At 39.6% G+C, this 23,320-nt stretch overlaps 1 protein-coding gene across 4 annotated transcripts; it reads right to left on the bottom strand.

Moving 5' to 3' along the window:
* Positions 1-5,604: 5,604 nt before the first annotated feature.
* Positions 5,605-21,955, bottom strand: hdlbpa (high density lipoprotein binding protein a). 4 transcript variants are annotated; one of them, XM_044199266.1, is made up of 28 exons: positions 21,834-21,955; positions 19,442-19,513; positions 16,113-16,225; positions 15,839-16,005; positions 13,844-14,059; positions 13,540-13,746; positions 13,219-13,434; positions 12,906-13,112; positions 12,697-12,804; positions 12,503-12,607; positions 12,171-12,249; positions 11,902-12,041; positions 11,715-11,819; positions 11,497-11,610; positions 11,282-11,368; positions 11,055-11,186; positions 10,749-10,967; positions 10,077-10,298; positions 9,752-9,970; positions 9,513-9,651; positions 9,255-9,403; positions 9,077-9,181; positions 8,842-8,976; positions 8,340-8,483; positions 7,873-8,052; positions 7,337-7,453; positions 7,078-7,218; positions 5,605-6,990 (listed from the first exon to the last, which is right to left on the bottom strand). In XM_044199266.1, the coding sequence occupies exons 3-28, from the start codon at positions 16,186-16,188 to the stop codon at positions 6,901-6,903; spliced, it is 3,819 nt and encodes a 1,272-aa protein (XP_044055201.1). In that variant the 5' UTR covers positions 16,189-16,225; positions 19,442-19,513; positions 21,834-21,955; the 3' UTR covers positions 5,605-6,900. The 4 variants fall into 4 exon arrangements, with proteins under 4 accessions (XP_044055201.1, XP_044055202.1, XP_044055199.1 ...); XM_044199267.1 differs by having other exon boundaries at positions 9,255-9,406; positions 15,839-15,993; XM_044199264.1 differs by having other exon boundaries at positions 9,255-9,406; positions 21,834-21,954.
* Between the last annotated feature and the right edge of the window lie 1,365 nt (positions 21,956-23,320).

The raw sequence follows: 23,320 nt of genomic DNA, 5'->3' as shown, positions 1-23,320 counted from the left end.
ACTTAAGATGAATGCCACAGCCATAATATTCAACTCCTCATGGCTGAATTCAAACACACGGGATATAAGCAATCACCCTCATTACTACTGCATGATGCTGTAATACAACTAATTTGTTTGATAAATCTGTTGAAATGGGAATGTAGAATGTAAAATATGTCCCTTCAGCAGAAACCGCTGTAGATCCATCTATGTATTTCAATGGGATATTCTCCATTTAGTAATAAATGGTCTTTTAAAAGTATATGGTGAGGTACCTCTGGTACTGAATATATTTTCGTGTACTTTTCTGTTAAAGCTATAAGGAAAACAATAATTCAAATTCATCAAAGATTTACCAAGAGACAATCAGTCAGAAGAGAGAAAATGATCATCATAATGTTACTTGATCTCAGCTGTGTTTTAAAAAGGTCATGTTGAGTGAATACATCAAATAATCCATCTTTTCCATTCAGCATTTAACAAGTGGCCAACTGAAAAGTAGATATATTTAGAAAAAGATGAGAGATTTATCTACTTCTGGGCCAGTTTCATACTATAATGTGTACGAGATGTATGAGGAGATTTGAACACACTGAGCAAGCTGATGTTGAATGTGAAGGCTGGTCCTGGCGGGAGAGGATATCAAATTCAAGTCTATCAATGCCATCTAGTGGAGGGAGGAATTTTAGCTAGGTTGCTCTGGCCTTCCACTCTCTGTAACACATACTTAATAGCAATTGTTACAGCTACAAACTGTAGGATACTTTGAGAAATGGGCGGATATAGTGGCTTTGTAAAATATTCAGAACCCCTTCACTTTCTGCACACTTATGTTAAAGATTGAATTGAAAATAGAATAAATGTACATTTTTGTCAATTATTCCAATACACATTAGCACATAATGACAAAGCAACATGTTTTTAGACATTTTTGGAAATTGAATAAAAATCCCAAAATTAAATATCTCATTTACATAAGTATTGATAGAGTGGCTATTGGGTTCTTGGTCACCTCCTAGATCTGGATACTGAGTTTGGCCACATAGCTCACCAGCTGTTCTTAAATTCAAACTGTGTTGCCTTGTTACTTATTACATAAGTGTTTACTAAATGGAGATTTCTGCATCACTAAATTAAAACAGGTTGCACCGCACAGACTGGTTCTTACACAGAGATTAATTGTTACTAAATATTTACACCTAGCAACTGCCAGGTGTAACTAAGTCATGACTGAACCAACTGACACAGCTAACGTTAACAAGTCATACGTTAGCAAGCTAAGTAATGAAAAGTGGTCGACATATCAGACTTGACACTTGATAAATTTGCTGTTTAGTAAAGTGAGAATAAATGGCCAAATAACATTGGTATAGTTAGCATAATTAGCTGTTTCCCACTCATTTTAAATGAATACTACTCACTCTGAAACACACATATTTCTCCATATTTTCATATATAAATAAACCACCAAGACGACAGCGAGAAGCAAAGCGACTGTTCATTCGAAAACAACAATGGCGGCTTCTAAAGAGGTTAGCCTTGATGCTGCTATAGCATCAGTCAGTAGGCAATTTGAGGGGGGGCGAGAGGGGATGCCATCCCCCTTGTTAGCAAAATGATCAAAATCCGTCCCCTTTGTTAACCTGCTCAAAAGATCAGAAATTAACAGAGCTTATTACTTATTTTTTAATCAATCAGGGCACCCCCCCTGTTAAAAAAAATACAAATCGCCTACTGGCATCAGTTATATCAGAAGGGTAGAGTATTTCTTCATTGAAACTTCATGGCTTGGTTTTTGGTCTAGACAAACATCATGAATTGTGGGAACCTTATATACAAAGGTGTGTGCCTTTCTATGTCATGTCCAATCAGCAGAATTTGCCACTGGTAGAGTGCGATCAAGTTGTATGTCTCAAGGATTATGAAAGCAAACCGGATGCACCTGAGCTTACACCATAGCAAGGGGTGTGAATATTTTTTATTTGTAATAAATATGCAAAAAAACCCTACAAACATGTTTTTTTTCTTTGTCATTATAAGTTATTGTGTGTAAATTGAAAGCCAAAAAAGTACATTTTGTCTATTTAATCCAATCCACAATAAAGTGTGCAAGCCATTGTATACCCTGATCACAATATTTAGTGTTTATTAATGTTGTATTCAAAGATTCAAAGACAATGTAAATGTGAATTGCCTTTGTACGAATTGGAAATGAAAAAACATGGGCAAAAATGGGCAATTTTTGTTTTATCAATACAGTACGTAATGCAAGCATGATCCCAGCAAAAACTGTTACAACCAAATCAAATAAAATAAATATATAAAATATATTTATAGAGATCTGACTAACTCAGTTCTTTTAAAATCAAGGCTTGAAACACTGCCTTTTATCAAAATGCATTTGGGACTGTTCATTCATATCTCTCACTGTACTGTAACTACACTGAACTTTTTATTTTCCCGTTTTATCTGTTTAATTCAATTTCATCTTATTTTTATCTTCTATTTTATTTTACTCTTTATAAAATCCTATTCATACTTCTTCTGTAAAGCAAGTAGGTTCAAGGAAAGACAAGTTTATTCATTTAAGGCAAAGCCTTGTTGTTGGAAGGTGCTGCACAAAGAAACTTGTCTTGCCTTGAACTAACATCTTATTTCATTTAAGAGAGTATCCTTTTTTTTTTTATTACTGAAATCTTTGTAAATGTATCGGCTGCAAGAGGCCAACATCCTGCACAGATTTTCACCCCCACACGTGGTAATCTCATACAGTATGTGTTGAATTTTGAGTTTGTCATTGGATGGCAAGTGAAAGACAGAAAAAGGAGACAGAGAAAGAAAGTGAGACACAGATAACAGGCCACTTGGCTCTTTTAAGTCACAAGATGCAGAAGTAGATGGCAGCAGAGGCAGGTAATAAGACGACAAATGCCCAGAGACACAAATCCACCACTCAAATGTTTCTTTCATTTTCAAAATCAAAACTATATTACCTCACAGGCAACCTCAATGGGCAAAGAGGTACCTGAGGCCACATGGATCCCACTCCAAAGAGTTAGCCAAGACAATTTCCCTCAAATCACCTTCTATCTTAATCTGACAGCCAGACTCGATTACAAGGCGTAAAAATTGCTTTTCTCGCCACCAGCAGTCGTGGGGAAATTATCTTAATTGTGTCATGATTATGCCTCAAAGCTCTGGTGAGAGCTTTACGTTGCTCCTTTCAAACACACAGGAGCGCTTCATGAGTGTTGAGAGTGCACCTCTATCAGCATTCAAGAGGAGAGAGGGAAATAACTCTTTTCTGTCTGTTTGAGTATTTCACAAACACGCACACATGTAACCCACAAAAGGGAGGAGATTTCTAAAATTCCTGATACTGAAAGAAAAATAAAAAAATAAAAAAAATAAATAAATAACATTGATTACAAATTGCCCATTAGGTAGTTTTAAAAGGGGTATGTAAGGTAGTTAAGTATTTAGTTTGGAGGAGCAATTGCATTTGTAGCTTGTTGCCATCTTTGTTCTGGTTGGATTCAGCATGTGCCTTTGATCTGAAGAAATAAGATATGAAGTGGGATAATGTGTCATTTTGCCAACAAAGTTAACAAATTCAGGTGGAGCTAAAAGCGATTAATCGATAGTCAATCAACATATAATTAATCACCAACTATTTTTATAACCCTTTAAGTCATTTATAAAGAAAAAATGCCAAGCAGTTGCTGGTTGTTCTCCAATATTAGGAATTTGCGGCTTTTCTCTGCTTTACAGCATTGTAAATTGAGTATCTCTGGGTTTTGAGCTGTTGGTCAGACAAAAATAGTGATTTGAAGTTGTCACCTTGGGCTCTAGGAAATTGTAATGGTCATTTATCACTATTTCCTGATCTTTTATAGGCCAAGTGATTTAATTGCACAAATAATCGAAAGATTGATCTAGAATGAACACAAATGTTAGTTGCAGCTCTAAATCCAGATTTGTAGAATTGTTCCACTGTGGTGTAACACATCAAACCAAATTACCATAAGTTAATAAACTTTTAGACAACAGATTTCTGTTTGCATCAAAAAGAAACCATGCACACAAATCATAGATACATGACTTACAAACATTTCTAATGTAATTTCTCCCCATACAAAAATATACAGTGCTACAAACCTTATACAGGCACAGATCAGTACTGAATACCTAAAGAGACTGAACACTAAGCAAATCATAGATTGAAACGCTTATGGTCACATCAAAAAGTATCAATGCATGTAAAATAACCAACATGACTTGATATACAAATATCCTAAAAGCCCTACAGTATTCTAAGTACTAATTAAAGCATATTACTCATGATAGCTCTGCATGAAACCAAAAACAAAATAATCAAAACATTCTTCCAAGCAACTACAGACAATCAACAGGTGGCTGAACAGTACAAGCAAAACTGGAGAAAGTTCTAATTATTCAAAGGCTGCGGTCTCTCTCCCAGCTAAATATGTTTGTGACAGCAGCAATAATGTCTTCAGTGTCCGGGCAGACACAGCATGTGGTTAAATACACACTGTCAGCATGGCAGGACATTTCCACTAGGAAAGAAACCAGCAAGCAAAGAGACAAAGAGACAGACAGACAGACAGACAGGGGGTGTATCTGACTCACGTTATTTCATGTTGAAGCCCATTCTCATTTCTTTCATGAAGGCGAAGTATCCATGCATATAATGTTGCTGTGTTGGTCATTTTGTTGAAAATAACTCATCTCTTCACTCCATTGCTGCTAGCTAACTAGCTAAAGCATGATAGCTGAAAGCATTAGCAAAACTGGAAACAGCGTTAGCTAAACTTTCTAACCTGAAGCAACAGGCTTCACAAGTCACCTCAAAGTTTCTTTTCCAGAGACCTGTCCATTAACAGCTACGCATTGACATAACAGTTACCGCCTAAAATTGTTACTTACAATTTTTTTTATATACTTTTCTAGACTTGGGTGATGGCGTTAACGTTTCACCATGTTTGCCGGGCCGTTACAACCCAGAGGAAGCCGTTTCACTCATTCGCGCAAAATCAATGAGAAATGGGGGGGAGAATTTTCCATTTGTGCAATGCTTCAGTTCATTACAGGATACTCCAAAACTACTGACTAAATTCCAATGAAATTTGCTGTCGATATTCATGTCGGGTAGGTAATGAATCATACAAATTTTGGTCACCTCCCTAATTTTCCCTCTAATGCCACAGTCAAGCTAGACATTTGGGCTGTATATAACATACCATCCCTTTGGATTCTGATTAATCAGTGAAGCCCTCACTAGTGTTAACCTCAGGGCCTATCTGAATTATTTTAATATCATTTTCAAATGCTAAAGGACAAACTGACACTACATTTGAGCAAATTCATGCTCCACATTTAAAATTGACAAGACAATCCAAAAGATGAGTGGATTATCATAATGGCCTCTCCTCTAGCACCACCTTTAGGACAAAAAAAAAGAAAGACTGTCATGCAAATCTTTGTTCACTAAAACAGTATCATGCCACAGCTGCATCGGCTTTATAATAAGTCTTGTTAAGGTTGGGTTATATTCATTGAGTAACTTAGCACTTTACAAAAGACTCAGAAGGATGCACAAGAGAGATTTTCAGTTTTTATTGACTTTTTGGACAATTTCTTTTCCAGTGTCATCCATAACCGTTCTCTTCAATGGTATTTGCATAATCTTTCATTCAATGCTAGGAGGATATAAACCAAGGTAGGCTGATGCTAGATGTTGAATTAGCAGCTAGCAAGCTAAATCTGCCCTCCTCAGGCAAAATTAAACTAATTACAGTAACTGGGGGGAAAATGTTCCAAGAGCTTTCAAAAGGAACAACATACATACCTTCCAGCTGTCCATTAAAAATGCACCTAGACATCATCTCTACCTGGTTTGTATCTTTCTAGTTGTAAGGCTGATAAAAAGGGCCATTGCTATTTAACAGAACAATCTGCATAGCAACTGGAAGACAAAGGGACTGGACACTGACCCAAGACAGATGATGAGTAACACAGGACATCACTAGACAGATAGTTGGCACAAGATGGTCTGCTGTTTTGCTCACAAACAGTCATTTTGTAGAGTGATTTACTTTTGAATGTCAAAAAAGTTCATTCATCAGTTAGTGTGAGGTTTGATACGTTGGAGTTCTAGGCCTAGTGTTTTAAGAAGTTTAGTTCTGGCATGATCTCCAAGCATCTGGCAGTTTGAATGGGTGCCATTCTGCAGTGGCTGAAACAGCTTTCCCCTTAGTTAAGTATACCAATTCGTAAGGCTACAAGGTACGTGCCACTACTTGACCATATTCACAGAAGCACAGCTAAGCAAATGGAAAGATGTGACAGACGACAACCACTACAGTGTGCTTGAGGGCTGACAATTTTCACTCAGCTACATGAGTAAAGCAGGAGGGGGTTGGGTTATTGAAACAGCTGGCCTCTTGTTGGTCAGACTTCATGTCTGAACATGTCACCAGCAGTAATTCAATCCCTTTACCCCACCCTGTGAAGGCAACTAAGATAAGGGCAGCTCAAAAAAAACTGATGTCTGGCCACCACTGAATTTGGTATAACAGTTCAAACCACAATGAAATGTCAGGTCTAATCAACACTTAAATGTCAGTCTTGTACAGACTGTATAGACTTAACCGCAACATTTTTTAGCATAAGACAGTATTATTTAATGCAGATACAAAGCTCACAAGTCAATTACAGTATCTGAAAATCACTTTTAGACTGATGAATCTGCAAGGGCAGACCAGGAGAAGTAGACAGAGATGGACATTCTGAGAACTGAAGACTTGTAGGGTCAGCGGTCAGTCCAGGTCAAGAGGGGGACGATGAAAGGGGAAGATTGTGTCCAGTTAAGTTCAGGCCCATCTGCAGCGGCACGGCTTAGAAGCGCTTGGGTCCCCAGGGAGAGGTCTTGGTTGCCACTGGGGCTCCAAAGCTGGGGAAATCTTCAGAGCTGCTCATATCGGGAGCCTAAAAGTTGGGGCAGGGATTAAGAATGGAAGGTGTGACCAATTCTAAATTTCAAAAACAGTATTAGGCTTGTGGAAAAATGCTCACCTTCTCATTGGCAGTGGTCCAGGGAGCCTCTCTCACCACAAAGCCTTTGGATGGGCCACGTTGTTCATCCATGGCAGCAGCGCTACCCCCAGGAGGCCTCATGTAAGCCATCTTTGCCTCATTCTCCACAACATCTGCCATCTGACAAAAGTGGCACAACAAAATGTATCAGTGCTAATTAGGAAACAGTAATCATTACAGGTATTTCTTATACTATCTACTACAAAAATGAACAGTTGTCATGCATGGAAAAGCTTACGTATTCCTCTTCCAGGTTAAGGAGGTGGTCGATGGCCTCATCCACAAGCTCAGGGCGACCTGTGACTGTCACAAGGTTTGGGTCTGCAGCTCCACTCTGGGGAAACCTGAGATCAACCTAAAAAAAAAAAAAAAAAAAAAAAAAAAAAAGATGGATACCAAGCCATGTCAAAGACCGGATACTTCACATGAAAAGAAATCAAAACAAAAATGTGGTGACTCTAGGGTTAGACCAAGCGAAGCCCCAAGAGGCAGATGGCGTGAGCTGGGCAGACGTTTGCAGCGTTTCTTGGTTATTCTATGATATCCCCAATTAATCTCCCTTTTTAACCCCTGTTCTGTGATCGTCTCATACTCCTGGTTGCCTTGAGTCTGTACGCCTTCAATTCCGAGTTGGGTCAGCTGAGTGTGCCCCGGTGAAAGCTTGAAAAACACAGTGTAAGCACACTGCTATTAAGCGAGCTACTACTGGATTTTCAATTTTATGTTGTTATATTCCACGGATAAGAAAATCTCCCGTCCTCTCAGTAGCCTCACCTTAAACTCATCCATGATCTTGCGGATGCCCTTGCCGCGGGCTCCAATAATGCGGGCATGGACTCTGCTGTCCAGGGTGATGTCCTCAGAGATCATCTCTTCGAGCTCATCCACAATAGCCTGGATGGCGTCTCGTGCTGCTATGGCTTTGTGCTCATACCCTGTAATAGTAATCTGATCCTGTGGAGAAACAGCAGGAAATTTAACATGACACAGAAAAACCAGTTAATAGGGGGAAGAAAACACTTTTATTCTCCCATTATACATTTCTATGTTACCAATAACTATAGTAGTTACTAACTATTATTCTCTATTAGTGTTCTCATGTAGTAATGTCATGCATGAACTGGTAATCTAGCACCACCTGCTGCGCTGATTGAGTACATAGGGTTCACTTTTTACCTATATCATTTTTGATTTGTAATTCTTTTAAAAAAGGAAATACAAGTTCTGCAGAAATGCTACACCTGGTTTTCATCATTCTTCTCTGGGAATTGGATGTTAACGTCATGCTCAGTGCGGATGTTTGTTATAATGGCACCCTTGCGGCCGATGATTTTGGGGTGATACTTGGGGTCCACAGTGATGGTCAGCTTGAAGCTCCTGAGTGCCTGCAGAGGGGTTTGATGTAAACAATACTCCGGGTTAGAACTCCAGTTAGTTTGACACCTGACTCATTTCTACTTCTGCTGGAACTGCTGGTCACCTACCATGGGAAAAGTTAATAATTAAGCTCTTTCCTCATTTAGTGTTATCACAAGGGCGACCTTTAAAGATAATCTCAAAAGATAACTATCTGCTCCATGAGAGTGAGTCATCAACACTGCAGAGACACTTCAAAATACCACCAGAAAGAGTTCAGCATAAGGGGTCACTTATCCTCAGTACACACCAGACATTAATTCTGAATACAGTGGCTATTCAAATCTACCACTGTCAATACATCCGAGTTCTCCGCACAATACTAACCCGATCCTCCTGCTCGGCCTGCAGCTCTTTGACGCGCTCCAAGAGACCCTCTTTGGCGCGGTCAAGGTGATTGGCCAAACCGGTGATGGCGATTTTATCAGACTGCTGGTCAGGAGCAGGCACTTGAATATTAACCTGGAGGCAGACAGTGATGTCACTGTGAATTAGCAGCAAAATAAAAATCTTGTGCATCCCCTGTGCCAACACAAAATCTCTAACACATACACATACACACCTCAAATTCATCCATCATCTTGCGAATTCCACTTCCTTTCTGTCCAATGATGTATCGATGAAGCTCAAAAGGCACTTCCACCTCAATGGTGACAGGAACCAAGGCCTAAGGAAAAGAGACAGTTAGAAAACATAGCAACAATTCTGAGACATAAAGCTGAGCTCTTATGAATACTGACCTTCAATGCTTCCACGGCAGCCTCGCACCGCTCTTTACGACCAGAAATCACGATGACGTCACACTTTTTGGGCGAGTTCGGATCGACAGGCTCCTTCACTTCTCCGTTGGCCTCTCCATTCTCCTGAATAGGGGCCTCTGCAGGAGGTGCTGCTAAAAGAGTGAATCAGACAAACTTTAATGAGAATTTTTATTTTTTTTAAAAAGAAAAAAAGAAGAGGAATCCATTCCTAAGTCTTCACGCTGATCCTGTGTTTACCTTGTGGGTCCTCACGCTCTGGGAACTTAATCTGTACATTGTGATCTCTGGTTATCTGCTGGATCCGTGAGCCCTTGGGACCCATGATAGAACGGTGGAACTTCTGAGAAATCACACACTCAAGGGTCACTTGAGCATCCTGGAAGAAAAGAAAAAAAGATGAAAATGTATACATTTCAAGCAGAAGAAGAAAAATAAAACAAAGACCATCATAGCAAAACCAATCTGTATTTACTAACCAAGTCGTCAACAATCTCGAGCATGCGCTTTTTGGCTGCTTCCACACATTCTTTGGCTCCTTTGAGAGTGACCTTTTCGCTCTGAGAACCCGTGCGAGGGAAGCTCACCATTACGCCACCATACTCATCTGCAAGGTCCCTAAGGACTTGGCCACGGCGAGCCACAAAGTAGCGATGGTGCTTCGGATCAACGGTCATAGTATCCTCAACGACGTTGTCCTGTAACCAAAGAAATACTATATTTAATATTCAGGCACTGCAGGAGAACCAAAGCGTTATCCTCCTCCCTTGTCCTGCTATGTGCAAAACTCATTTGGAGCCTCACCAAACTCTTGATGAGTTCCTCCAGCTCCTTCTGGGCCTCACGAACTGCTTCTTCAGTGCCAATCACAGTGATGAGCTCCTGGTCTTTGTCCTCTGCGGTGGGGAAGATGATCCTGGCCCCGGTGCTGTCACGAACCTTACGGATGTTTCCACCACCTTTGCCAATGAGGAACTTGTGGTATTCTGGCTTCGCACGCAGCTCGGCAGTGTGACTCTTTGTTTGCTGAAGAAAAACAAATACAAAATGATTCTTACAACAAGAAATGTATTACAAGTCAACCTCAATTATAAGGTCATCACAAAATATCTCTTAATAACTTCAAAGTTATAACGACTGGAAAATTCCTTCATGCTCAACTGAAACTCAAAACCCCCTGATTTAAGTCTTAATGGGCTAAACATGATTTAATCCTAAGTGAGAAAACTGCAGCAGCCAAAACTAATCTCAGCCTCAATTTCTGACACTAGCTTTGTACAAGCTTGCTGTTTTTATTCTGACAGCTGAAAGGACGCTAAAAGAAGTTCTCAGCATGTGGTAATGTACACACCAGTGAGGCACAGAAGCAGTTCTTTGCCTTTTTACCCCTCCCTCTATGCCCCTGTCTAATGGCTGCCAGTTTAACGAGGTCAAGAGAAGTTCAACTTTTCATCATTAGAGACATTTTATACAAACCTTCTCCTCTGCCAAGGCAAGCAGTTGCTGCTTGGCTTTCTCCACCTCCTCTATAGGGCCTCGGATGGTGACCTTATCAATCCCTGAGCCCTCAGTGGGAAAGTGGATGTGCACGCCGCCACACTCCTCCATGATCGAGCGCACAAAACGGCCCTTTGACCCAATCAAGGAGTTGTGCAGCTTGGAGGGAATGGATACCTCTATCTCTGAGATGTTTGCCTGAACACAATAAGACATTAATTAGGCATATGGACTTGATTTAGATCCATCTGCCAAAGCTTTCGGGGGACTAAAATATGTGCTTACCAGCTCTTTCTGAATGGCCAAGATGCGATTTCGTGCAACCTCACAGTTTGCCTTCTTTCCAGTGATAACAATCATCTCGGAGTTGCTGTTCTCAGCAGGTAGGTCAATTTTTGTGCTAGTTTCCTCTCGAATCTAGAAAGCAAAAGAAAACAAATTGTTAAAATCAAACTTAGGCCGCCTGAAGACGTCATTCAACTACATAAATTCTCTTTTAAAATATGCAGTACCTTCTTGATATTTGATCCTCCTTTTCCAATTATGTTTCTGTGGAACTGCTTGAAGATGGGGACTGAGACCGAAAAGCTGTTCTCCACCTGACAAAAAGGAAGCACTGACAATTAACACTTAACTACACTAAAGTAGTTATGGATGCCAAATTAAACAATCTTTTAATTTAATATCTTAACAAAAGTATCTAAGATAACACGTGAGTAAGATTTACCATTTCAGCCACTATCTTCTGCATAAACTTTGCGCATTTTTCCACCTCAGTTCGTGGGCCCCTAAGTTGAACAATGTCGCTTTTCTGTGCTGGGTCAGGGAAATTGATAATGACCTGGAACAAATATTATTATAGAGTTATTAAAGTACATTTAATGAGTTCAGTACAGACAAACCACCACTATATAAATCAGCCAACACCAACTGTTTCCAACTCACCTCGGGGAATTTGTCACGCACTTCTTTTATCTTCTCCCCTTTTTGGCCAATGATGGCTCTGTGAAAACGCTGTTCAATGATCAGGTCCTTTGTACGCTCATTCTCCTGCAAGAGACAGTATATTTAGCAATGGCACAACAGGATCATATTTTCAGCATCTTGCATATGAACTTAAGTTTGTCTTCACCATGCGTGACGCAAGCTCAAGCAGCTCCTTCTTGGCTTCCTGCACACCCTGGGGATCCCCCTCAATACGGATCAGGTTGCTTTTCTCGTTGTCGGGGGGGATGCGGACAGTCACCTTGTGCAGCTCTTTGATGCGGTTGACTATAAATAAAATTAAAAAAATTTTTTTAAAAAAATAAATCAATAAATATATGGCTTGAGAAGATACAGCTGATGCGGTTTTTGTTGCACTTCAGTACACCCGCCTTTTGACAGTAACACTGTACTTACTGTTAACACCTCCTTTTCCAATCAGGTGTCGGTGGAATTTGGGATCCACGCTGATCTCTGTGTAGTCCATACGGCTTACCTTTTAGGTAAAAGTAGACAAAAACATGAATATCACTGGCATCCATCAACTGTAGCTTTTGAGTGTTGTTAAAGGTGCTCTACTCTCCGCACCTTATGTTGAGCCTTAGTCCAAAAAAATACCACTTTTAGGTCTCTCTTTTACACAGTCTGCTTTCTAGCACATGAACTTGACATTAGAAGAACCATTTTGATGGCAATCAGACTTTGGATCTAGGTCCAAGACATAATTGTATAAGTAACTCAATACTCACCAAATCTGTAACAATGGCTTCAATCTGGCTCTGCACCATCTGCACGTCTTTGGTGGGACCCTCCAGGGTGATCTTATCTTCTCCCTCGGTGAACTCAATGTGCACCTGTATGCAAAATACAAGAAGTTACAAAATGAAATCTAAAAAAGGAGTATTTAAAGTCCTATAGTTAAGAAATTCATCATTCAACAGACCTTGGGCATTTGTTGGGTAATCTTGGCCAAGTTCTGCCCCTTCTTGCCAATAATGAAACGATGAAGCCAAGAGGGAGCTGAGACCGAGGAAACATTGTAGCTGTTTGCCTGTGAAGGGAAACACGTTCTTTAAGTTACTCCTCGTCACTTTTTTAACAATTACCAATGTCAAAAGGTCATCACAAGATCATTCTAAAAACGTTCCACACCTTGGCATAAACTTCGGTGAGGGCCTGACCCAGACGGTCCGGCTCCCCGCGAAGCATGACAGTTTCTGAGCTGCTGTCAGAAGGTGGGATCTCAACTGAGACACCGGTTTTATCCAGGATCTCCTGCAGGGTGTTTCCCTTGGGGCCAATCACATACTTGTGCTGAGATTTCTTCACCTCCACTGCAATGGTGGTGGCATTCTTCTTCTGCAATACAAATGGTAGTTCATCAGGGACTAGAACTTTTGTTTAAAGCTTCCAGTGTAATCTGTATCAACATTAACTTTACTTAATAATTTAGATTTTAGCATACCTTGTCTTCAGAAATCTTCTTGATCATAGCCACAGCAAGGGCCACCTGCTCTTTTTCCCCAGTGATGACAATCTCAGTCTTGTTCACACTTGGAGGGGGGACATTAATGCGGGCACCGGTTTCCTGCATCATCTCTCCTACCAGCTTATTGTAGGCGCCGGTGATGAATGGGTGGTAAGCCTTGTCAATGTTCACCCTCTCCACAGCACGCTTGTCCTAGAAGAGTAAGCGGGGAAAGGGGGAAAAATAAATGAATATATCCTAAAGCTGTGATATCTAGGACGTATCTCAATTAAGTAGTTAATTGAGATGCCATGTTACCTGCTCAGCAGAGATCAACAAGATCTCGTGCTTTGCCTTCTCCAGGCCTTCCTTGGTACCAGAGATCTTGATCTGGTTGCTGGGGTCGTCAGGTCGTGGGATCTGGATTTTGGTGGCAGTCTTGAGCTCTAGCTCCTGAAGCTTCTCCCCATTTTTGCCGATGACAAAACGATGATGCTCCTTGGGGATTGCGACAGTGGCTGAAGCCTGTTAGGGTTCAAATGTTATAAATGTTACAGTTAGCACTATGTTCTTCAACTATTAATACCTCAACCTTATTATCAACAAAGATGGATCTCTTAACCTGAGTCTGCAGTCGGGACACAATCTCCTTACGGGCCTTCATCACAGCATCCAACTTTCCAGAAACCATGATGGAGAGACCCTGATCTTTTGCCAAGGAGAGCTCCAGGTGGGCTCCAGTCTTATGCATGATGTCTACACAGACCTTCGCTTGGTCTCCTTCCCCAAACTGGTTGATGTCCTTGTACTTGCGCTCCTCTAGCGGCACATGGAAAACCTAGTTCATGTGGAAAAACAGAAGTGAAAAGTCAATTTGACGTGACGAACAATCGTTACATCAGGATTGATTTGATCGAACATAATAAATTATTCTTTGGCACTGAAAACCAAAACATGGTTTGAAACTGGATTATTTAGCTGCAACCACCCCTGAACGACAGAAACCTATCAATAAGAACCAGTGACTATGGACAGAAACAAACCTTCCAACAGAAAGATCCTTCAATATAAAAATCTAAATCCTGAATGTTAGTAACTTAAGTGGAACTAAATAAAATTTTAAAAAAAAGCTCATCACAAATTATGGCCTTAGTGTGGACGTTACTTTAAAAAGTTTAATCAAACAGTTATATTTATTTTTCAGAATCTTTTGTTTGAAGGAGTTTTAGAGGCCTGAAAAAAAGTAGCAGTATCCAAGATTAACAAGTCATAAGCATAATTTTGTATAACAAATATTTTTTACTTTCATAGACCTTTAGTCAACTTGTGACCTCCTAGATTTATCTTGGGAACCCGCGGAGTCCCAACCCCCAGATTGGGAACCACAGAGTATGCTAAAGGAACCAGTAACATGTTATCGTACTGTATGCTACACTTTCCTGTATCTTAATGTTTAGTTTTTGCTTTTTTTGACATGTCATAGCAAAAAAAGAAAGTACGGCTGTAATTAATATTAATTAAACATGGCATTGTATTTAGTTGTGTCAGTTTCAGGGCCCTGGTGTTGTGTAGACTGGCTCGCTGTCATGGCATACTGAGACACTTCATGGGACTGATCCATCATTCATGTTATTAATTGCATCTATGCTTTTCCTTTCCTATTACAAGTCAAAATGTCTGCATTAAAAAAACAAACAAAAAAAGAACAACAACATTGTTTTGGTTAAAAAGTTGGAAATTGATCAGTTGGGTTGGGCAACTACACATTTAGCTATTAGGTACAATGTAATCATCGACCAAAAGATAACTAATGATCTCTTAAGAATTTGAAATATATTTAATATAACAACCTGAACTGGGGCTATAAACTCAGCATTAACACTTACTATTCACTAAAATTGGCTTGTACTTGTGTTCTTATAATAAAAAAAAAAAAAAAAAAAAAAAAAAAAAACGACAAGCTGCCTGCATGGAAACCAACAGTTATTTCACGTTCTATTAAAGCACTTGTGGTACACTAACACAGGTGGTTTTAATTATTTTGCATGATTAGCCCTTTTCTCAGGATTGTGTGGGCATGTACAGACTGTGCTCACTTCCCCTGTCAACTTAAACCCCCCCTCTTTTGGATAAATATATGTATATGGATGTTGGCGCCCTCACAGTTCCCAGCATAGCTCTGCCCATCTTCAACCTGAGCAGAGATCTAATCAGCCACATTAACTGTAAACGCCACCTGCGTGGCTACACTGGGCATTAAGTTAACCTTAAACATCAACAGGGAGAAATCCATCACCGACAGACAAGAGACAGTTATATCAAGTTTGTGAATCTCCTGCCCTTACTATTACTTTCTCCACCTTCACATATTCAATGTAACATGTTGAGGCATGTTCTCTGGGAAATGGTGAAAGACATTCTGGGAAATGTAGGAGACGACCAACTGAAGAAGAAGAAGAAGAAGAAGAAGGTGAATGTGGAAGTACAATCCACCTTCCACTATCACCAAGAAAACAAATAAACACAAAACTCAAATCAGTAAATTACAATACTTGTTCACACAATAACTAGCAAACATGTTAGTTCATATATGGTGGTAACTTTGAAAATGTTATACCTGGGTGATAATAGAAGACTTCAGAGGACGGATCTTGGATGTCCAGGCGTTGGCAGTTTCCTGGGTCCCCTCAGGTGAGGCCGCCTTCTCGGGCAGAGGTGGGAAAGCATCCTTGTAGGTAGGAAGGGCTTCCTCCTCCTCTCCAGCACTGGTCCCTGCCACAGCAGCTGAACACGTTAAAAAAAAAAAAAAAAAAAAGAGTGCACTTATGGCTGTGATTGTGAATTATGGCATGATTTACAAATCAAGCAGTCTTAAAACTCCAAATACTCACCACCACTCTGCTCTGGCAAGAGCCCACTGCGGTGCTCATTGAAGCTTTCCTGCGTAAGTACAGCGACTGAGCTCATGGTCAAAATCCCACGTTAACAGAGTCCGAGTGTGCCACTGAAGGGAAAGTTTACATTATTTTCAAAAGTTTGGCAACAGAAAGAGCATAATGTGTCACATACTTAGAATCAGGATTTAGCAACATTTAAATCAAAATCTGATGAAAGTTGTGAGGTTGTTTGTTTATGTCGTCAGCACTGTCACTCAAATGTGATCAAACCACACCCACCCAGTCCCGACCAAGCAGATTAGCTGAGTTTTGGACTGTTGGGGCCCTTTCACACCTACCTTGTTTGGTCCGGACTTTTCAATTTGATCCGAACCAAAATTACAGGTGTGAAACCTCTCCCAGACCTTGGTCCGGACCAAACAGCCAAACCTTGGTCTGACAAAAAGGAGGTGGTCTCGGTCCAGATCAAATTGAACCATGGTTCGGTTTGTTTCTAATGTGAAATTGTTTTTGGGATAGTTCGGGCTTTTGGACCAATTACAGGAAGTTCTGGCAGGTTATCGTCAGAACCGTAAAAAGGAAAAAAACAACGCAACAAAACAAAATGAGCCGCGGTAGCACATGGGGAGACGAGGAGACCAAATTATTAATTAGAATTATCATTATAGCAGCAACAAAATTAATCTGTTCATTTTTCTCCCTTCATTCAAACTTCGACAAACTTGACAACACACCGACGTCAGACGCACCCCGTTTACAAACCAGTCAATTCACATGGGTAAGCCATATAGTTCTTTAGAGCGCTTCCATAATTTTTCTGAACTTTAAATCTGATTGTTGCTTATTTCGTTGTGAATATGCAATATTTAAAATAAGTCAAGATTTTGGGTACTTCACTATTGCAAAAGTACAGTCTGACCCCCCCGTCCCCCCTCCTTTTTTTCAGGCTGGCTACATAAATATAACATTGAAGTTTCACAGGGTGAAAAGTTGAATGTATGAATGTTTAGTGTACGTCTAACCGACATAGCAACTCCACATCTAAATTAACAATTAACACTTCATCATCACTCTTATTTGTATTGTGTTATTGCTAATCAGGGCTACACCAACACATTGTAATCCCTTGTTGGATTTAAACAGTTGTTTGCCTTGTGTTTTACACATCTGCACACATAGGGATAGTGAGATTATCCTTATTTAACTAAGAAATGGAGTTTTACATACACTCATTTTGTCATGATAACTAAACTAGATAAACAAGTTCCTTGTTGGAATGGTGAAACAGGGAATTATTCATATTGTAAAAGTGTCACATGCACAGGTTTAGCATGGTATACAAGCTTATCATAGGTGGACTTTGGGATTTTCATCATTATCTTATCTCCCATTATCAAAAGAAGTTGCTCACAGAATAATCACACTTCTTGTCACATTACCATGTCAACACTGTGTTAATGTATACTGAGACTGAGTGTGACTGAGTAAAGAGCTTATCCTTAGCACCACAAAGAAACAGTGGTGTGGGCAGGGCTACAACTACAGTACATTTTGTCTTTCTAGAAGAAACCAGTTTGTCTTCTGTTCGACAGTCTTTGTCCAGTGCTATTCTACGCAGCGTAGCTAAGTGAGTAGGCTCTGAGTTTAAGAGGATTTTTCCCCACTGACCCCTCTGTATATCCACGCTGGATTGGATTAAAGCAAAAATCCACCAACAGAAAACTCAGATGCCATGTCTAGGATCGTTCAACAAGAATAACTCTTTACAAGAAAGAAACTACAAAGCCAAGCCTCTCATCTATGACATATGTCTAAGTTGTGATTTACTTCCATTAACAATAATTATTGTTGCGCTGCAAAGGAGGAAATAAACAAATGAGTGCTCACACTAAAGCTTGATTCCGCTTCACTATCATTGATGAAACGCAATATACCATCAGGAGGGACTGTTCTGTTTTTCTGGCTGGAAGAGAAACTTAAATTCTGGCCAACAAGAGGAGAGGAATGTGAATTGTTTTAGGGTGGATTTTGCCCCCAAGCATGCCTGAAATTCATCTGAAAGCATGGAGAGACTACTCCCAGATGTCACAGACAGCTTGTTGATATTAAAAGTTTTTCCATAGCACAAGCAATTGAAGGAAATTCACTTCTAGCTTTAACATGGTGGTAGTCAGTTGAGCAGGCCGTTTCCCCCCTACACATTATAGGACACCCCTTCAGTGGCCTCTTCCTTGTCAGCCTTCATAAACTTAAGGGTGCTATGCCTAGCACTCATTACTGTTTGCAGACCCTGCTGCCAATTTAAGTCTGCGAATACTCTTCATTTAAATATTTGGTATAAACAAGCATCTTTACAAAAAAGGTTGACATATTGTTGTCACTAGAATACATTAGTGTCCAGAATCTCAGATTTTTCATATTGGATTTCATTATTATGACATGTGGACGACTTTGTAGCAACAGTAATTTAATTCTGAAGGTAGGCTGTCCCCGCTTTGTTGATATTTTTGTGACAAGAGAAGGTGCAAAACACAAAGTCATACATGATGGGGGGGGGGGGAGCCATGCCAAAGCTAAACATACAAGGTTACATGTTTGCGTTATTTAAATTACATAACAGGTTACAGTGCACATTTAATTCAACGTGTCAGTTTCAGCCAAAATAAATAGTGAACGGTAGATTGTCAGTGTGATAACTAAGGACTATTTCAAGTTTTTTTATCTCCAGAATAGACCAGGTGTATTGAGAGACTGAACATAAAACAATGTCCTCTTTTGCTGCCTGCTTTAACTTGGATAAATACCCTCACAAAGTGGGAGGGAGGTCAAGTACTATTAAAATCTATTGATGTTTCAAAAGTCTCCAGAACATCTAGCTTACTTTTAGGAAACCCTTCACCTAAAAAAGGGAAAAAAAAGGGTCTAAATTAAAATAGCGACTTTTTTAAATGAACTACAATGTCTGATAGATACAAAAGACAGTGAGATAGTGAGCCTTTTTTTTTGTCATGTCATGGCTATGTTTCTCAGCTTGCTTTGGAGAGCCAACGCCCCCTGTTTGAGATTTAAATTTCCATATGTACAGGATTGACTGGTGCTAAATGTCAGTGAAAAAACGTAAACCTCTTTAAAAATTTGCTTAGCCAAAATGCTAAAGATTTTTACTCCACAATCCTAATATACTTCATTGCTACAAGGCAAATTTTCAAGCTGTGGTTGGGGTGGGCAGAATCTCCTTTAGTGTAAACAAAACAGTATGCTGATAACTGCTTAAGACAGTATTACTGTCAGTGCTTACAATGCTAATAATTGTAAGAACTTACCAGCTAAATGGTCAGTTACCAGATAATCCGTCCTGTAAAGATGCAAGTTCCCGTCAGCCTGCCAGCTTTTGCCTGAAGACCAAGAAAAAAAAAAAAAAAAAAAAAAAAAAAAGGATCAGTTGTATTGAAATAACCACTATGGTATCTTTTATTTCAAAGAAAGATGAAGAAATTAATATTTCAGGGGCCTCACTTCAAAGACTTTGCACAGACTACTACAGTGTTATGTGTGCACAAAGAAGAACACAAGAATTCTCTATAATATCTGCACGATCACTTTGAAATATTGCTTATGCGTGCGAGCCTTGTATCATGTCCCATTAACTCAAACTACTAAAAAGTGGTTAATGGCATCACGATAGTGGATATTTTTATAAAAACAGTCATTAAATGGAAAATGGAGAAATCAGACAGCAAATGCAAAGTCACACTTTACTCTGACTGTTGAACAGAAGCAGCTTTTGCTGAGGCCTAACTTGTATATTTGATAGCCATGGTTCTAGTGAGACCAGCAGAAAAGAAATACTGCCATAGTGCCAAAATATTGCCACCTCAGGCAATTGAAACAATCCAGAAATTGAGAGGTATTCAGATAAAGTTGATGCCAAGAAGCACATTACTTAACTCCAGTAAAATATAGGTGCCATTGGAGCTCACTCTCCTTGACAAGCATCTGGCTTCTATAATTGGACACTGCTTTGTCACACAGAAGGACAAACCTGGCAATTGATGAAGCTGCTGTGGGTGAACCAGGTAAATAGGTCATTGCTCTCTTATGGAAGAGCAGCAAAATTACATAGTGAATGCTTCTTATTAAAAAAAGGATGTGATTATCAAAGGCTGTATGATTTAATATGGCGTGAAATTTTGTGGGAGTCATTAGAATGTTTGGATTTATTTTACTAGTTTGTCAATGGCGTCACCAATTCCCTCTCAATCCAGAATGTTCATTAGGCATGAGTTTAAGCTTCCATTAAGGTGTGCAGAGGCTCCCATTAAGCTTTTTGTTATAAATACCCAACTTTTGTTGTTTGTTTAGTAAGGGGGGTATTATCAGTTGGGGTCCATTTTGTGCATACTCAATATTTCTAAATTAGGCACTAAATAAGATGTAACCAACAAGCTCCTACTTTCAGTATTTGGTATCAGTAGTGTTAGCACAGACAACATCATATGGCCTGTTCTCTTTAATATTATTAAAGTAACTAATTACAGATTGCTCCTTTCTACACCAGCAGCAGTCAGTTAATAGAGAGATTAACTCCGTGGCTTGAAATGAAATGTGAATTACAACACAGTGATGACAAATGTTTTGCTTAAACTATGACATGAGTACAGCTGTGCGTCTAAATTGGTGAGTAACAACTATTGACGTTACATTAGTCAACTAGCTCTAAACTCAGACAAGCCCAACCACACAAAGCGGTCAACCAACGTACTCTTAATTAAAAATTTGCGTCATTATCTAACCTAGGAGATCATTCCCGTTAATGAGCTGCTAACAAGTTAACGCTGACGGGCTCGTCTAGCTAGTTAAACATGCATTAACGTTAGCTGCAGCATGACATCATTCGAGCCTATATAAATTAACGTTAGACCCAAATCCCAGATTAAGAATTTAAGTAGCTGGTTTGTAGGAGTGCTAGCTAACACGATATCAAGTTAACTAGCTGACACTTGCCAACGACACATTACAGTTAATGCTAGCTGCCGTCATGTCGGCTAACGTTGATCAACCATAAAAATGTGTTGAAATCGAAACAAATTAACATTACCTTAACTGTCAGAGACACTAAAATATGTGTGTCTCTTCGTAGAAGTGGGATCTTAAGTAGCAAAAATCACTGGATAATGGATTGCTAGCACCAAACCCCCAAGCTAGTTAGCAAACTTGCTAAAAAAACTTTGACTGTGGTGTGTGCGACTGTGACACGTAGCTCCTCAGCTAATGTGTAGCTTGGCTCACTCAAACAGCCCTGCACAGAACTTCAAGCTGTACCTTAGCCAGCTAATGACATTAAGCTAACAGTGGATGGAAAACGAAAACCTTAAAATAAGTCTGCCATACGCGTAGACGGGGGTCGGGTCATTTTTATATAAATTAGCCAACACTAACACACTCTTAAAAAGTACAAGTTGAACTGCAGCGTTAGCTAGCGAGCTCACGTTAGCTTAACGTTACAGTTTGTTCTACTAGCTCGCTAAGTCCACGTAGGCATACAGCTGAGCAGGGGAGAAATGACACGGAGTCAGGCCAGAACATACTGTAACGTTCAAGGTTCACCAACAAACTGTCTTCCCAACAAGTACCACTCTGTCACGTATATGACAGGTAGAGGTCATATGTAATGGCAATACAGTCATATTCAGTAGGAAACTGTGAAGTACTTACTTATTTTATGTACTCGTCTGCCCTGAAGGTGCAGAAGCTGAGATGAAATTCCACTGGCGAGAAGGTGGGATTGAAGCCTGACGGATATATACCAGTGCCGCCCACCAATCATATCCTCCAACGTCACGTCAAAGAGTCCGATTACAAATAACTTATTTTCATTTCTAAGCGTGGCAGACTCTTGTATAACTTCTGAACTGTGATTACATTGCGTATGCAAATAAAATATGATAAATGTTGTATTGCCTAGACATTGCAAACTTGGTCTTAAGTAAGGTTGTGTTAAAAATCACGTCTAGAGGAGAGTATTCATACACAAACAAAAAAACAGTTGAGGTGGCACAATTCAGTGTTAGTTTATTAGATTATTTTTTATTATTAATCACACATTTCAATATGGGATAATTTCTCAGTGTCTTTTCATGCTTTAGTGAGATCAGATAAGGAATGAGCCCTTGCCAATCCTCCTCCACTGCAATCCATTTTAAGGTTACGCATCAAGTCCAGGCACACAGTGTTGTTGTTGTTGTTGTTGTGAATCTGAGAGAGCAATATGCACATGCTAAACAATCCTGCAGTTTTCTTCGAGGAAAACATAGGCGTGTGCTGAAATACTTTTTTTGAAGCAAGTTCAGAGGGGCTACATTCTCAGGTCCTAGTCATTCCTCATCAGGTTGTTAATGGATACACTGCGCAAGGTCACATAGTTCACAGTTTACTGTGGACTGATAAAAACATGAATAAAAATAAGCACACCTTGTAACTGAGCTAAAACATGCTAATAGGGATCAAAATTAAAGGAATAGAGCACTAATCCCACTTTTTTTCTCCTAATATCAATTCTAATTACAGATTTTTTTTTTTTTTCAATTTAAAATCTGTAAACCTCACTGTATGGAACTGATTGTTATACAGTAATATGTGTAACATAACATGAGGCTGTAACCAGACATCACTACGTAATTATAAGTGGAGACGTTCTTACACCAACATTCTTTAGGCCTGTGCAAATTCATTCATTTAATTCATTTCAAGACACTCTTAAGCAAATTCCCACTTAGTAGATTTCTTTTGGAACTTTAAGATGTATCTCATGGTCTTCATCAGCGGGTGGAGTTTGCTCAGTTTGAAATCTGATGAAGGCCATGAGACGAGGCTGAAAGCTCTGGAAGAAATTTAGTTAGGACCTCGAGATAAGAATTTAAGTCAAGAATGAACCTAGAAGCTCAAATTTAATTATTTTGTTCTAGAAGCTTTATAAATTGGTTAAAATTGACAGTGACTAAGAAACTGTATAAAATATCGACCAATCACTTCTGGCCAATACCCTAATCTGTTTAAGAAGTGCACCATCACAGATCCACTGACTGGGATCTGCAAATAAGGATGTTTGACGTTTCCTATACAAAATAGGCTAGGGAATGTGTGTGGCTTGTAGTCACTTACGGTTTTCATTCATTGTGTTTGGAGAAGGAGAGCGGTCAGTG

The sequence above is a fragment of the Siniperca chuatsi genome, linkage group LG6 (assembly GCF_020085105.1).
Source record: "Siniperca chuatsi isolate FFG_IHB_CAS linkage group LG6, ASM2008510v1, whole genome shotgun sequence".
Classification (NCBI taxonomy): domain Eukaryota; kingdom Metazoa; phylum Chordata; class Actinopteri; order Centrarchiformes; family Sinipercidae; genus Siniperca; species Siniperca chuatsi.
The sequence above is the reverse complement of the archived record's forward strand: the minus strand, read 5'-3'. Positions and strand labels throughout refer to the sequence as shown.

Bases quoted from the DNA above. Each gene is read 5' to 3' on its own strand.
- hdlbpa (XM_044199264.1), bottom strand. From the start codon at position 16,188: ATGAGCTCAGTCGCTGTACTTACGCAGGAAAGCTTCAATGAGCACCGC. The intron at 11,820-11,901 runs GTGAAGACAAAC...TGTCTCTTGCAG, and splicing joins TTGAGCTTGCGTCACGCATG to GAGAATGAGCGTACAAAGGA. The intron at 10,968-11,054 runs GTAAGCACATAT...TATTGTGTTCAG, and splicing joins TGGCCATTCAGAAAGAGCTG to GCAAACATCTCAGAGATAGA.